The sequence below is a fragment of the Saimiri boliviensis genome, chromosome 6 (assembly GCF_048565385.1).
Source record: "Saimiri boliviensis isolate mSaiBol1 chromosome 6, mSaiBol1.pri, whole genome shotgun sequence".
Classification (NCBI taxonomy): Eukaryota; Metazoa; Chordata; class Mammalia; order Primates; family Cebidae; genus Saimiri; species Saimiri boliviensis.
In genome coordinates this window covers 82187612-82201670 of record NC_133454.1, presented here as the reverse complement: position 1 = coordinate 82201670, position 14059 = coordinate 82187612, and the positions used below count along the sequence as shown (strand labels likewise).

The 14059-nt window shown below is 38.8% G+C and overlaps 1 protein-coding gene across 1 annotated transcript in view; it reads right to left on the bottom strand.

The window, feature by feature from the left end:
• Window positions 1–14059, bottom strand: part of PARVA (parvin alpha) — a 154623-nt gene that overhangs the window by 27379 nt on the left and 113185 nt on the right. Inside the window, exon 5 of the mRNA XM_003919842.4 lies at window positions 6598–6738. Within this exon, the coding sequence (XP_003919891.2) occupies window positions 6598–6738 (141 nt within the window). The remainder of the gene's footprint in view (window positions 1–6597; window positions 6739–14059) is intronic.

Here is a 14059-nt window from a genome sequence, read left to right as displayed (position 1 = left end):
TCTCCCTTCCCACTTAACCATGAACTCTAGATTATCGCTACTACTTTCTCAAGACTGTACACAAAGCAGACTCTTAATAAATGGATGCTGAGTCAGAAACACTAGGTCCCTTCCTTGGTTCAGGGCTTTAAGATCCCTGGAAGAAGGCATGAGAGAGACATTCAAAGGGCTGTGTTACTCGCTGGAGTGTCACTATGGTCACTGTAGGCAATGCTCTTTAAGAAGCAGTTGTATGGGATGTTATTGAGCCAGGGGACTGCCATAGTTGCTGAGTCATGTGCTGAAAGTTAAGCCACTTACACCAGAGAAGGCTGGGTCACAATAGGTTGTAGTTGTCCTTCTAGATGAGGAGAAACACACTGACTCAGTGAGGTACACAGAGGATCAGGCAGACTGGAACCTGAATTCTAACTTTATAATCTACCATTTATTTCCTGGCTGCATGGCCCTGGGTAGGGTAGACCACTAAAGGCCCCTGAGTCTTCATTTGCTCATCTTTACAAATAGAGGTAGCAGAACCTAGGTGGATATACAGGTTTTAAAGATTCCCCAAAAAATTTCATTTAAAAAAATGAAAATAGTTACACTAGAGTGGAAAGATAGTCTTAATTTTTTCCTATTTCAAAATATTCTTTAGAATAAAAATATGCCATCTTTTCCATTCAAACAAATTCTAGCCACTGTTGAACATTTGTGCACTCCTATCATTGCTGCCTCTCAACATGTCTCCTGGGAGTTTTTTCTCTGATGCTCCTGGAACACACAGCAGCTGCCCAGGAATGGCTGATATTTTTTATTACAGCTTATGTGAAAGTACCTGGCGCCTAGGCAACTAAATATGCCAGCTCTCTTCCCTTTCTTTCTAATCAAAGGGAAGATTCACCAGATATTTTGCCTGCCTTCATAGCCTCACCAGCTTCACGGCTCTTCATTACAGGGGGCATTTAAGGGAATAACAAAAAAATGCCTATTTTGTATACTTCGCATGCACTCGTTCCATTATTAGGATGTCATTCTGTCTTCTCTGGGATCAGTGAGTCTGCTTTAGCAGAAGCTTTGAGAAATCACCAAGAAAAGAAAATGATTCAGACATTCCTTTATAACTCATTAGGGTTTCTTGTTATCACTGCTACTTCAAAGAAGGTTTTCTACTGATTAGGAACAGCAGCTCACCATCACCACAAACAGAAGATAAACTGCTCTGAACTCCTAGCCTTCCAGAAGGTTTTAGCTTTGGGCTTTCAGGCCTTGTCAACTAAGTTTTACCAAGACTCACAGCCTCAAAAAAAGATCTGATGTGGCACTGACCCACTGTGACCCACTGACATGGTGTGGTCACCATTGGAGGAAAATCTGGGTTTTCTCTTCTTTTTTTTTTTTTAGACGGAGTTTCGCTCTTGTTACCCAGGCTGGAGTGCAATGGCGCGATCTCGGCTCACCACAACCTCCGCCTCCTGGGTTCAGGCAATTCTCTTGCCTCAGCTTCCTGAGTAGCTGGGATTACAGGCACGCGCCACCATGCCCAGCTAATTTTTTGTATTTTTAGTAGAGACAGGGTTTCACCATGTTGACCAGGACGGTCTTGATCTCTCGACCTTGGGATCCACCCGCCTTGGCCTCCCAAAGTGCTGGGATTACAGGTTTGACCCAAGGCGCCCCGCCGGGGTTTTCTCTTCTGATCAGAACCATCGGCCCACCACGTGGCCTCACTGAGGGTTGTAAGAACATTTGCTACCCCTCTCCCATTTAATGGCAAAATATAATGCTAGAAAAGTTGTGATCAAACAAGTTGTTCTTATACCCTGGTGACACTGTAAGCCATCTCCCCGTCTTGGTGAGCAATCCAGAACTATATCGTAAGCATCATATAGATGTCAAACTCTTTCAGTGAATGCTCTATCCTTCTGGGATTGTTTTTGAAATACATAGTCTACAGTCTCACACACATGCATACTATACTAAACATACAAAGATGTTAGTTACTGTGTAACATACTATCATTTTGTAAAACCCTGGAAAACACTTTGTCCAATAACAAAAGGATGGTTTAGATGCGCATTTTTCAAACTTTTTAATATTAGGCACGGAAATACTTTGTTCTAAAAGCTGATAGTTAAAACTCATGAAAAAAGTACAACTGCTCTGGTTGAAGTGAGGATTCTGAGTCCTAACTGCAGCCTACCCATGACTTCGTGTCTTCTCCTTGGTGATGCTAGAGTTTTTCCTTGCAAATCCCTAGTTTTGGAACCATAGTTGGATAACCACTGCTTTAAGAAGTTAAGATATATCCACAAAATTAATAGTTTGCATGCATTAAAAATCATAGTTAAGACAGTATAGCTATGTATGTGTGCATTTGTGTATATATCTATACACACGTGTATATGTGTGTAATATATAGCTGTAAGGTTTGCATTTATGGATATATACATACATAAAAGTATATATATATGTATGTATATATACATAGACACACATAAATATATGCTTGTGACCAACATTTGGAAAGAAATACATTTTAAAAAACAAAAATAGTTATGCTAGAGTGGAAAGATAGTTTTTTTGTTTTTTTTTTTTTTCCTGAGATGGAGTTTTGTTCTTGTTGCCTGGGCTGGAGTGCAGTGGCACAATCTCGGCTCACTGCAAACTCCTTCTCCTGGGTTCACGTGATTCTCCTGCCTCAGCCTCCTGAGTAGCTGGGATTACAAGTACACGCCACCACGCCTGGCTAATTTTTGTGTTTTTAGTAGAGACAGGGTTTTACCATGTTGGTCAGGCTGGTCTCGAACTCCCGACCTCATGTGATCCACCCATCTTGGCCTCCCAAATGCTGAGATTACAGGTGCCAGCACCCGGCCTTTTTTTCTATTTTGAAATATTCTTTAGAATAAAAATATGCCATTTTTTCAATTAAAACAAATTCTATCTACTGTGCACCCTCATCATCATCATTTAATTTGTTTAAATTAAAACAAATTCTACCCACTGTTTGTGTACCCTCATCATTGCTGCCTCTCAAAATGTCTCCTGGGAGTTTTCTCCCTGGTGTTCAACAGAAGCTGAGGCCAACATGTGCCTGCACTCAAGTCAGGATGGCAACATGTGGGATAAGAGCAAGCGCCCAGGTCTCACTACGCAAGCCAGGAACCGCAGCTGCAAGGCTAAGAGTGTCACTGCAGGGCTGGAGAGCAGTATTTAAAATGGAGCTGCTGAGTTAGAAATAGTCTTCCAAACATGTCCTGTGGTGGAAACAGAAATTGGTGTAATTTTTCTGGAGGCAATTTAACATTATGTATTATGACCTTAAAAATGCTCTCACCCCTTTGGCCCTCAAATACCACTCTTGGGTATTTATCCTAAAGAATTAATTATGGCTACAAGCAGGGAGAATGCATCCAGCTGTATTGATGATATCAGTGGGAAAATGGAAAGCAATCTAAAAATCAATTTTCAGTTAAATAGATTATGATAGATCCATACATGTCATGTTATATAATATTAAAAGTGACATACAGAAGAATAGTTAATGATTTGTTAATATACTTATCTTCTAAACAACATAAACAGGTTGATCTCATTTTTGTTAAAAATCATGTTTTATATATATACATATACAAAGTATTATATGCTATTTACTTATTACACATGTACAGACACATACACACAGAACTTGCAGAACACAGTACAATGTTTGTGGCTCTTGTCTCCAGGTGGGCAGTGAAAAGACAAAAGTCCCTGCCCTCATAAAGTTTACATTCATAGTTTCTTAACCTCTCTATGCCCCAATTTTCCCATCTGTAACACGGTCATAAATGAATTCTTACTTCAGATGGGTGAGTGAAGATTACACAGATACAAGACATACAATAAGCATCATAAATATGTTAAATGTATTTAAATTTTAGTTACACTTTCTAAATTTTTAATAATGAAAATTACTGTTGTGAATTAGGGGGAAAAAAAGGAAGAAATCTCTAAAGCCCCAGATCAAGAGCCTTGGTAACTCAGCAGCCTGTCCCTACCACCCTCATCCTGAGCAGAGAGGCACCACAGTGTCCCCAGGTCTACATCCAGGGAAGGTAACTGAGACAGGAGGAGACAGGGCTTTTCCCCAGGAGGTGTGCCTGCCACATTCCTTATGGAACAAGCCACTGTGACTTTGTAAACAAGCCCAGCTCTTCAAAAGCCCCAACGCATCACAGGGAGCTAGCCACTGAGGTAATTATTCCCTCTGACCCAGTAATCCATCTCAGTTCTAGAAATCTATATAAAGGGAGGAATTCAAGAGAAGCGAAAAGAGGCACAAGCTAAGACATTCAGTTTGGTGCTATCTGATATTAGAAATAGGTTGGGAAACATCCTAGAAGGATCAGTATCAACCTAGGGTTTAAGTTAACTACAGGATGTCTACCCTATGAAATAGAAACAGCTATCAAAAATTTTAACTACAAAGACCAAAGGAAATGTAGAAAATATGTGTGATGTAAAAGCAAGAAAAAAATAACAACACACAAAAGTGTATATGACTTGGGCCGGGCGCAGTGGCTAACACCTGTAATCCTGGCACTTTGGGAGGCCAAGGCGGGTGGATCACCTGAGGTCAGGAGTTCAAGACCAGCCTGGCCAACATGGCAAAACCCCATCTCTACTAAAAACACAGAAATTAGCCAGGTGTGGTGGGCACGCCTGTAATCCCAGCTACTCAGGAGGCTGAGGCAGGAGAATCACTTGAACCCGGGAGGTGAAGGTTGCAGTGAGCCCAGATCGTACCACTGCACTCCAGCCTGGGTGACAGAGAGAGACTCCAGCTCAAAAAAAGAAAAAGAAAGTGTATATGACTCGACCAAGCTAAATGATGCAGTGATGTGACTAGTATCAAATGAAACAAAGGAAAACAGCTAGATTAGCATGGTACTATGAGTAATGATTTTTCTTGCACACATTTCCCTGTAAGAAATTAAAGTAAGCATACACCAAACAAATCATTCAAAGCCACTGGAGAGATGTGGCTTTAACAGGCTATTCTTCTATCTCAGCCTTTCCCAAATTGGGTGCCATGATAAGTTAAATGATGTCTGACTTATTTTTTTGGAGGGTACAGGTAGTTGGTCCATATTCAAAGGAGTGGGAGATAGGATCAAAAAAAACTAAGCAGCCGTCTTCATTAGAGGGCTTCTCTCTAATGTTCATGACTATTGTGGACTTATAAAATGCAGACACATTTCCCAAACTAGTCATCAACCTCCCTGCCCTCCCTTGTTCCACCCCATTGACACTACTAGAATTCCTGGAGCACAGGGAAACGGAGCCCCTCTCCCTGATACCATCTAGGGCCTAGAGCACGGCCTTCCCTGCTCCTGTCCTCAGGTGTCTCCCTCTGCAGGCAGGGAATGACCTGTTTCTGGCGCCATGCTGCTGTGCAAAGCTGCTGATCACTCTGTGCATGAAAATGTGTAATTATGCTTAGGAGGCACTTGGTGTCTCAGCCCCAATGTCAGATGTTAGAGACCTGCTGGAGAGAGTGTGACTGGCTGTTACCGGATTCCTAAGTTTGAGGTAAAGATTCCTTTTTCTTTCCCAAGTTTGAAAGTTATTTTTTTTTTTTGTAGGGGGCTGTTGATCTTAAATTATATAAATTAGACACGAAAAAGCACAGTACTTAATCCCTTAATATTTAAAGGCAAAACACAGTCTAACCTTTTATTAATCTAAATCTGTATTTTTCTTTTCTTTTTTTTTTTTTTAAAGATGGGGTTTCACCATGATGGCCAGGCTGGTCTTCAACTCCTGACCTCAGGTGATCCACCCACCTCGGCCTCCCAAAGTGCTAGGATTACAAGCGTGAGCCACCACACCCGGCCTTAAATTTGTATTTTTATCTATTAGAATAAAAAACACAACTTTGGAATCTAGTTGTTGCTCCTAGATTCACCTTATCTGCAGATTAATTCTGAAAGGGACTCATTGAGTCCACAAAGACACCAGGCCTTTGAAGCAGCAAATGAACTAATAATTTATAAACAAATAATAATAATTATAAACTAATAATTATGCTTTCTGAGGTCTCTGAGCTATGTTAGTTGTGAAAAGCTGAATTTTAAAATCCTGTCCCAGTGTGTGTGATCTCAGCCATATCTTTGTTCTTTCTAGAAAATGAAAGGAGGTTGGAAGGGCATGGGCTTTAGAAAAGACAGAGCTGAATCCTTGCTCCCTGCTTCTCAGCTGTGTGAATGTGGGGACCTCATCTTCCCAAAGCCTCTCCAAACTGTGGACAACAGCTTTCTCAAAAGGTTGTGCTGAGACTTAGAAGTAGCTCAGTGAATGAGTTTCTTTCCTGTCCCCATTTCACATGAGGTTTCTATGGAAAGCCTTTTACAGAAGAGAAACATGAGATTTAGACATTTTGTTATTTTTCCCCAAAGGTATGTATGGAACTTCTTCCAAGTTCTAAGGAAGCAGGGTATCTTGTTCAAAGACAGATGAGTTTGACCCCCCTACCCTGAAGCCTGCCAAGCTTATGGATGGCTTCTTGGGGAAGCCTCAGGACAGGGACCACAGGCATTGTTTAGTGGTGTCTCTTCCCTTTGTTCAACTCACAATCCACATTCCACTTGATGCTCCTGGGAGGAAGTTTCAGGGTTTCATTGATCTTCTCCAGGACAGTCTGCAGTTTTTGCTTTTGAGCAATCTCTGACTGGGTAACCTCAGCAACATTTAGCTTCTCACTCTCAAGTTTCTCTGAGGGTGACAAGAGAAAAGAGAACAGCTGTTACGCTGGGCCCCAGACCACATGCACTTATTCAGTTATTCAGTCTCCCATGCACTCATGCACTCTCCAAATAATAGATACTGAGTGCCTACCAGCAGAGGGACACTGCTGTCCCCCATCACCTTATGGTGGCACCAGCAGCATCAGCACTGTGACAGCCTCGTGATGATGTCTTGAATTCCCAGATCCCAGGAGCGTTTAACCTAGCCTGTCATATTTGAACTCTTCTATCATTCTGGAGTTTTCGCCTTTTCAAGTCTGCCTTCTCCAAGGACATCTCTGTGCCCCGACTGGAAAGCCTTCTCTGTAGAGTTAGTCAAGATATTTTATACATTCCCACAGTACAGTCTGTGTCACGTCCAATCATATTTATCTAAGTATCTTCTTTCCTTTTAAACTCACCTGGAAGGTAACTTACTTACTGTGTCATATTTAATTAATTCTAAGGCATATATTTTTCACATTTTAACATCCTTAAAGTCAGGTTGTGTCTTACTGGCATCCTACAATGACTGCCAGCTAGGTGGAAGGTCTAAGAGTTATCACTTTCTCTATGTGCGTGAACTTGCTCATAGCTCTTCATAGTATGATTACTTACATGTCTCAATAAGCCCACATGAGTACCTTCAAAAAGTATAAAATAAAAATTCCCAGCAACAAGAAAGCATTGAGTAAGTTTAAAGTGATTTTTCTCTTTCTGAGTGATACTTATATGACTTATATAATGGTGTGTTTTAAAAGCAATGGTTTTTGTATGCAATGACACAACTTAATTCTGAAAAGGAAAAACAGTCTATTCGTTTTATTAATATAAAATTTGTTTATTACAAAGAGCAAAACAACTCTGGACTCCTTAACAGGAAATGGGTTGCCTACCACTGGGACTCGCCTAATCAGTTCTCCAGAATTCATTTTAGATTGACACATTTAAAGTGTCTTTTCCCTTAATTTTTAAGGGCTGCTATACAAACAAATTTTACTATGTATCAATGTTTCCCCTAATGCTTGTTTGCTTGCTTTATTATTTATTCATTTATTTATTTGAGACAGAGTCTTGCTGTGTTGCCCAGGCTGGAGTGCAGTGGTAAGATCTTGGCTCACTGCAACTTCTGCCTCCCGGGTTCAAGCGATTCTTCTGCCTTAGCCTCCCAGGTAGCTGGGACTACAGGCATGTGCCACCATGCCCAGCTAATTTTTTGTATTTTTAGTAGAGAAAGGATTTCACAGTGTTATCCAGGATGGTCTTGATATTCTGACCTCAACATCCGCCTGCCTCAGCCTCCCAAAGTGCTGGGATTACGGGCATATTTATTTTTAAGTAACTGTGGCTTATTTAAGCCAAATAACCCTTGGGTTATTCTTTGAAGATAAAGTTGCCCACTGGAGAATTTCTGCAGGTTCTGTGGATTTATGAATTCTTTTAAGCACCTCAGCAGGATAATCTCAAGCTATTCTTACCTGTGATGGCCTGAAATGTTCTCTTTAGTTGCTTCAAGTCATCTTTATCTCTATAGTTCAGGGATTTAATAAGAATATAGCTATACGTCTTCCTCTTACATCTTGAGGAGATCTTGTGTGTGCCTTATCCATTTTTAGGCTGAATTTTTACCTTGGATCCTCTCTTAATGAAAAAATAACAAGTTGTTTTATTTTATTTTCCCATTACTTTTGGATGATGTAATTGTCTCTATAGAAGCAAATTGTTTTAATCTTACTTTGTAACTACAAGTGTTGGATAGAGGCTGCCCAAAATGCTAGGGTAAGAACCTTCTGGTCTTGTCTTGGCTCAGAGGAAAATATTGCAGGGAAAGATTATTGATTACTGTTGTGGAATGGGTGGGGAGGCAAGGAGTGAGGAGGGGCCGCTCATTTGCTAGCTCTGCTGTATGACATCATTGTCTATAAACGTTCGTGTTTAAAACCTGGCATTGAATAGATTTTCAGCTTAGGTCTCTGAGTCTGTTTTCTAGGTCAATAACTTTTTCTTGCACGGTGGTCTATTTGATTCCTGTTTTGTAAAAACTGGTATGACACAGTAAGAAAGATATCTAGTCTCCTTGACCCCCTTGCTAGCACAGAACTTCTAAAACCCCTGTAACTTTCTGAAACATAAGATGATAGTAGCATCTTTTGTTATGTTCCCAGTTCCCGAAAAAGCTCTGAAGTGATTAAGGTGAAAGGAACATCTTTTGTTATTCATAACAAGCCCCCTTCACCTACATCTGAGTTTTAGGTTAATGAGACAACTTTTGGAAAGCTCTAAGGATAGGGGAGCTGATTGCCAGGAGAACTAAGTGGATTGGAACATTCAGCCTCCCTAAGTATTGGAACATACCCCCCACCCAGGAGAAAGGGGAGGGAAGCTGGAGGTTAACTACCAATGGCCAGTGATTTAATCACTTATGCCTACTTAATGACACTTCCATAAAAACTCTGGCCAAAAAGGATCAGAGAGCTTCCTGGTTGGTAAATACGTGAAGGTGCTGGAGGGTTGTGCACATGATGAGGCACGGAAGCTCTGTGCCTCTCCCGCAAACCATGCCCTATGCATCTCTTCCTTTTGGCTGATTCTGAGTTTTATCCTTTGTAACAGACTAGTAAACCTTCCTGCGTTCTGTGTGCCATTCTAGCAAATAATCATATCCGAGGAAGGAGTTGTGGAAACCCCTGATCTATTACAGCTAGTTGGTCAGAAGTATGGGAGATCTGAACTCGGCGAATGCCAGCTGAAGTGGGGACATGCTTGTGGCACTGAGTCCTTAACCTGCAAGGGCTGTGCTAACTTTGGGCCAGTGGTATTAAAATTAAATTGTAGGACACCCTGTTGGTGTCCATAGAGAACTGGAAAATTGCTTAGTGTGGAAAACCCACACATTTAGTGTCAGAGGCATTAAGAGTATAGAGAAATGTGTTTTCCATTATTGGATTTCACACTTTACCTACTAAAGAGTCCATTGTTTTTCTGTTTCCACTAATATATTTAACTAGTCTATGATACTAAAATTGTAGTGCATTCTTCCTAAAATTAAATTTTTTCCCTCTGGTGTTTTTTGTTTTTAAGCATCTGGTATTTCTTATTTAGGAGAAGCATTTTTGTGGCTTTGTTTTGCATTGCAAATGTTTTATAAAATGTAATTCTGCTTTACTTCTTTCCATTTTAGTCATTATGCTTTGGATTTATATTCTTGCTTTTAATTTTTGCTGTTGCATATTTTATTTTAGGCATTGATATTGGTATTAAGTGGATTTGCATAAAAATATATCTTGAAGTAATCCTTATTAAAACACACATACACAATATTCTTTCTCTCTTTTATTTATTTATTTTTGAGGTGGAGTCTCGTTCTGTCACCCAAGCTGGAGTGCAGTGGCACAGTCTTGGCTTACTGCAACCTCTGCCTCCAGGATTCAAGTGATTCTCCTGTCTCAGCCTCTTGAGTAGCTGGGATTACAGGCATGCACCACCACACCCAGCTAATTTTTACATTTTTAGTAGAGATAGGGTTTCACCATGTTGGTCAGGCTGGTCTCGAACTCCTGGCCTCAAGTGATCCACCTGCCTCAGCCTCCCAAAGTTCTGGGATTACAGGCATGAGCCACCACACCTGGCTTTGTCTTTCTCTTTTAATAAAAATGAGATTGTAGTATATACATATTTTTGCTATTGGCTTTTTCCCATTCATATATATCATAAGTCTTTCTAGGTCAATACATATGAATATAACTCATTATTTTTCAAAACTGCATAATGCATTATATGACTTTTTTTTTATATGACTTATAACTTATTCAATCATTCCCTTGACATACAGCCAGGTTACAGCCCACATTTTCCCTATTTGTAATAAAGTTGCAATAAACATCTTGTGTGTGTGTGTGCTGGTAAACATGAAAGCTATTGTCTTACAGATTTTTTCCTAATATATTGTCATTTTACGAAATCCCTTTATTAGTCCGATTGCTGTTTGAGTCTTCAGCATTTTCTGAGTATGCAAGAAAACACTGTTATCTCTATTTTGCAGGCTTACGTCACATAGTTTAATTTTCTAACATTTTAAATAAAAGATTAATTTGAGAACTTTTTCTGCTGTTCCCACCCCCTCCTTTATTTTTAAGGTATTCAACCATTAAAATATAAGAGGCCCATTCAAATATTTCTATAGCTCAACAGTAATTTACTCAACATTACTAAGGGTTTAAAGATAATGTTCTTTCATGGGCTACTTTCAGTTAATTCCATAAAATTCTCTATTGCTGAAGTTTTATTCTTCCAGGAAACTGTTTCTCTCATGTCTCCATAGTTACACAAATTGTTCATAACTAGTTTAACTCTTCATAAGTATTAGGCATGATTTTGAAATTGATAGGATGTAATTTAGAAAATTTTCTCAGGTGGATTATTTTGTGAATCTTTGAGTTGTTTTCGAAGATATTATCCGAATTTGCTTTTGAAGAGATTGTATTTAGAAAACAATGAAACAGTCTTCAAAAAGTTCTGAAGCATAAAGACAAGGCAGAATAAACTCAATTACCCTGAACGGTAGGAGAACTGAAATGTTCTAACAAACACAACTGTCATATATACCACACTATATTACTGTAACCACCCTTCAAGAACTAAAATATGTAACATACTCTTTCCATTATGAGCAATTCCTGAGTTGTTTAAAAAATACTTTTGTCTCCAAGTATATTAGGAGGGAAACTTGCATCGTAGTCAGAGAATTTCATCTGTATACTAATTTGTTGAGATTTGCTTTATGAATATAGTCAAATTTTGTAATTATTCCATGAGCAGTTGAAAGAAATACAGTTTGCGGGGTTTCATATACTATATGAAGATTAATTAGAGCTGATTAGCTGTATTATTCAAATATTCTCTATGAACTTTTTTCTTAATATGTCAAGAGAAGTATGTTAAAAACTACTGCTATGATAGGTTTGTCAACTTCTTGCAGTAATGATTGTCATTGTTAATTTTTAAATATTTAATATACAAAAGTGCATATAACTTTAAAATTTCTATATTTTTGTCGTGACTTTAATTTCTTATTTATATGCAGTGACTCTCTGTAGTAATGCTTTTTGCCTTACAGTCTATTTTGTATGAGGTAAAATAGTTACCCCAGCTTTTAAAAAATTAGTCTAGCATACATAATTATTTCCACCCTTTTTCTTTCAACCTTTGCGTGTCCCTCATTTATTAAAACTATCTTGGCTGGGTGCAGTTGCTCTATGCCTGTAATCTCAGCACTTTGGGAAGCTGAGGCAGGAGGACTGCTTGAAGCCAGAAGTTGGTGATCAGCTGGGCAACATATTGAGACCCTGCCTGTACAAAATATAAGAAGAAACTTAGCTGGGGAATCACGGTGCACACCCATAGTCCCAGCTACTTGGAAGGCTGAGAAGGGAGGATTGCTTTTGAGCCCAGGAGGTAGAGACTACAATCAGCTGTGATCGTACCATTGCACTCCAGCCTGGGCAGCAGAGCAAGATCCTGTCTCAAAACAAAACAAAACAAAACTGTGTCTGGTATATAGTAGTTGGCAAGATTTTGTTTTGTTATTTAGTCTGATACTGATTTTTACCAGTGTACTTGGATTCACTTCTACCAGCCTATTCTGAACTTCCTTTTTAGCAGGTTTTCCGAATCTTCTCCCCCTTCCATCCTTGCCATTTTTTGGATTAATGTTTTCATTCTTTCTCATTCCATTGTCTCCCCATTATTAGTAAGGAGGTTATATACTCTATTATTTCAGTATTTAAGATAGAAAATTTATCATTCGTATTTAATAAATTATGCTAATTATTATCTTTGCCCATACACTATACAATATAAAGACCATGGCACACTTTGACTCCAATCACATAATTCCTGATTTATGTGCTAAAGTTGTATGGGATTCTGATTCTATCTTAATTATTTTAATTAATAAATTAGAAATTATTGTGATTATTTTATGTTCATTTAGATATGGCTTTGATCTACCCACCATGATAATCTTTGTTCATTATTTATTGCATTTTAGATGTTTTGGGGGGGGTTCATTTTCTTTCTTATTGTACATTCTTTAGAAATTCCTTTAAGGGGGTCTATTGGTAGTAAACTCTCTCATTTGTGTTCATTGAAAATGCCTTTATTTTCTCCTCACTTTTTTTTTTTTGGAGACAGAGTTTTGCTCTGTAACTCAGGCTGAGATGCACAATCTCGGCTCACTGCATCCTCCACCTCCTGGGTTCAAGTGATTCTCCTGCCTCACCCTCCCATTTAGCTGGGATTACAGGCACGTTCCACTATCGCCTGGCTAATTCTTTTATTTTTAGTAGAAACGGGGTTTCACCATGTTGATCAGGCTGGTCTCCAACTCCTGAGCATAGGCGATCTACTTAACCTCAGCCTCCCAAAGTGCTGGGATTACAGGCGTGAGCCACCGAGCCCGGCCTCTCCTCATTTTTAAAGCACACTTTTTTGGTCATGTATGAACTTACAGTTGATTGTTTTTGTTAGCACTTTAAAGATATCAAAGTGCTTTGATATCTTCAATATTAATCATTTGGCTTTTTTATTTTCCTTGTGAAAGACAGCTTTCAGTCTGTTATTCTTTTATAAATAATCTATTTTTTCCTCTATGCTTTTAATCATTTGTCTTTAGTGTTCTTAGGTTTCACTGTAAAGTGTGTAGGTGTAGATTCATCACTACTTATCCTATTTAGGATTGATTCACTGAGCTCCCTGAATCTGAGGATTCATATCTTTCATCAATTCTAGAAAATTCTCATTATGTTTTCTTTAAATATTTACTCCATTTTCTTTTCTTCTTCTAGAATTCCAACTAGTCATTTATGTTGGATCTACTTAGAATAAACCCTATGTTTTCAAATTCTCTTTCTCGTTTTCTATCCTGTTGTCTCTCTATACTGGATTCTGGATAATTTCTTGAGTGCTTTTTTCTGGTTCATGAATTCCTTCTTTAGCTGTATCTAATACATTGAGGTTTCTAGTTTCATTATTATTCACGCTTTCTCATTTCTAGAAGCTCTATTTGGTTGTTTTTCATATCTACCTGTCCAGTCCTAACAGTTTCTTATTTTGTCATTTTTCAAGTCTTTTAAAACATTTGTTTTGGCATATTAAGCATAAACATTTTATATTCTATAACTGAATACTTTTTCTTTTTCTTTTCTTTCTTCTTCTTCTTTTTTTTTTTTTTTTAAATAGAGATGGGGTCTTGCCATGTTGCCCATGCTAGTCTCGAACTCCTGGGCTCAAACAATCCTCTCACTTTGGCT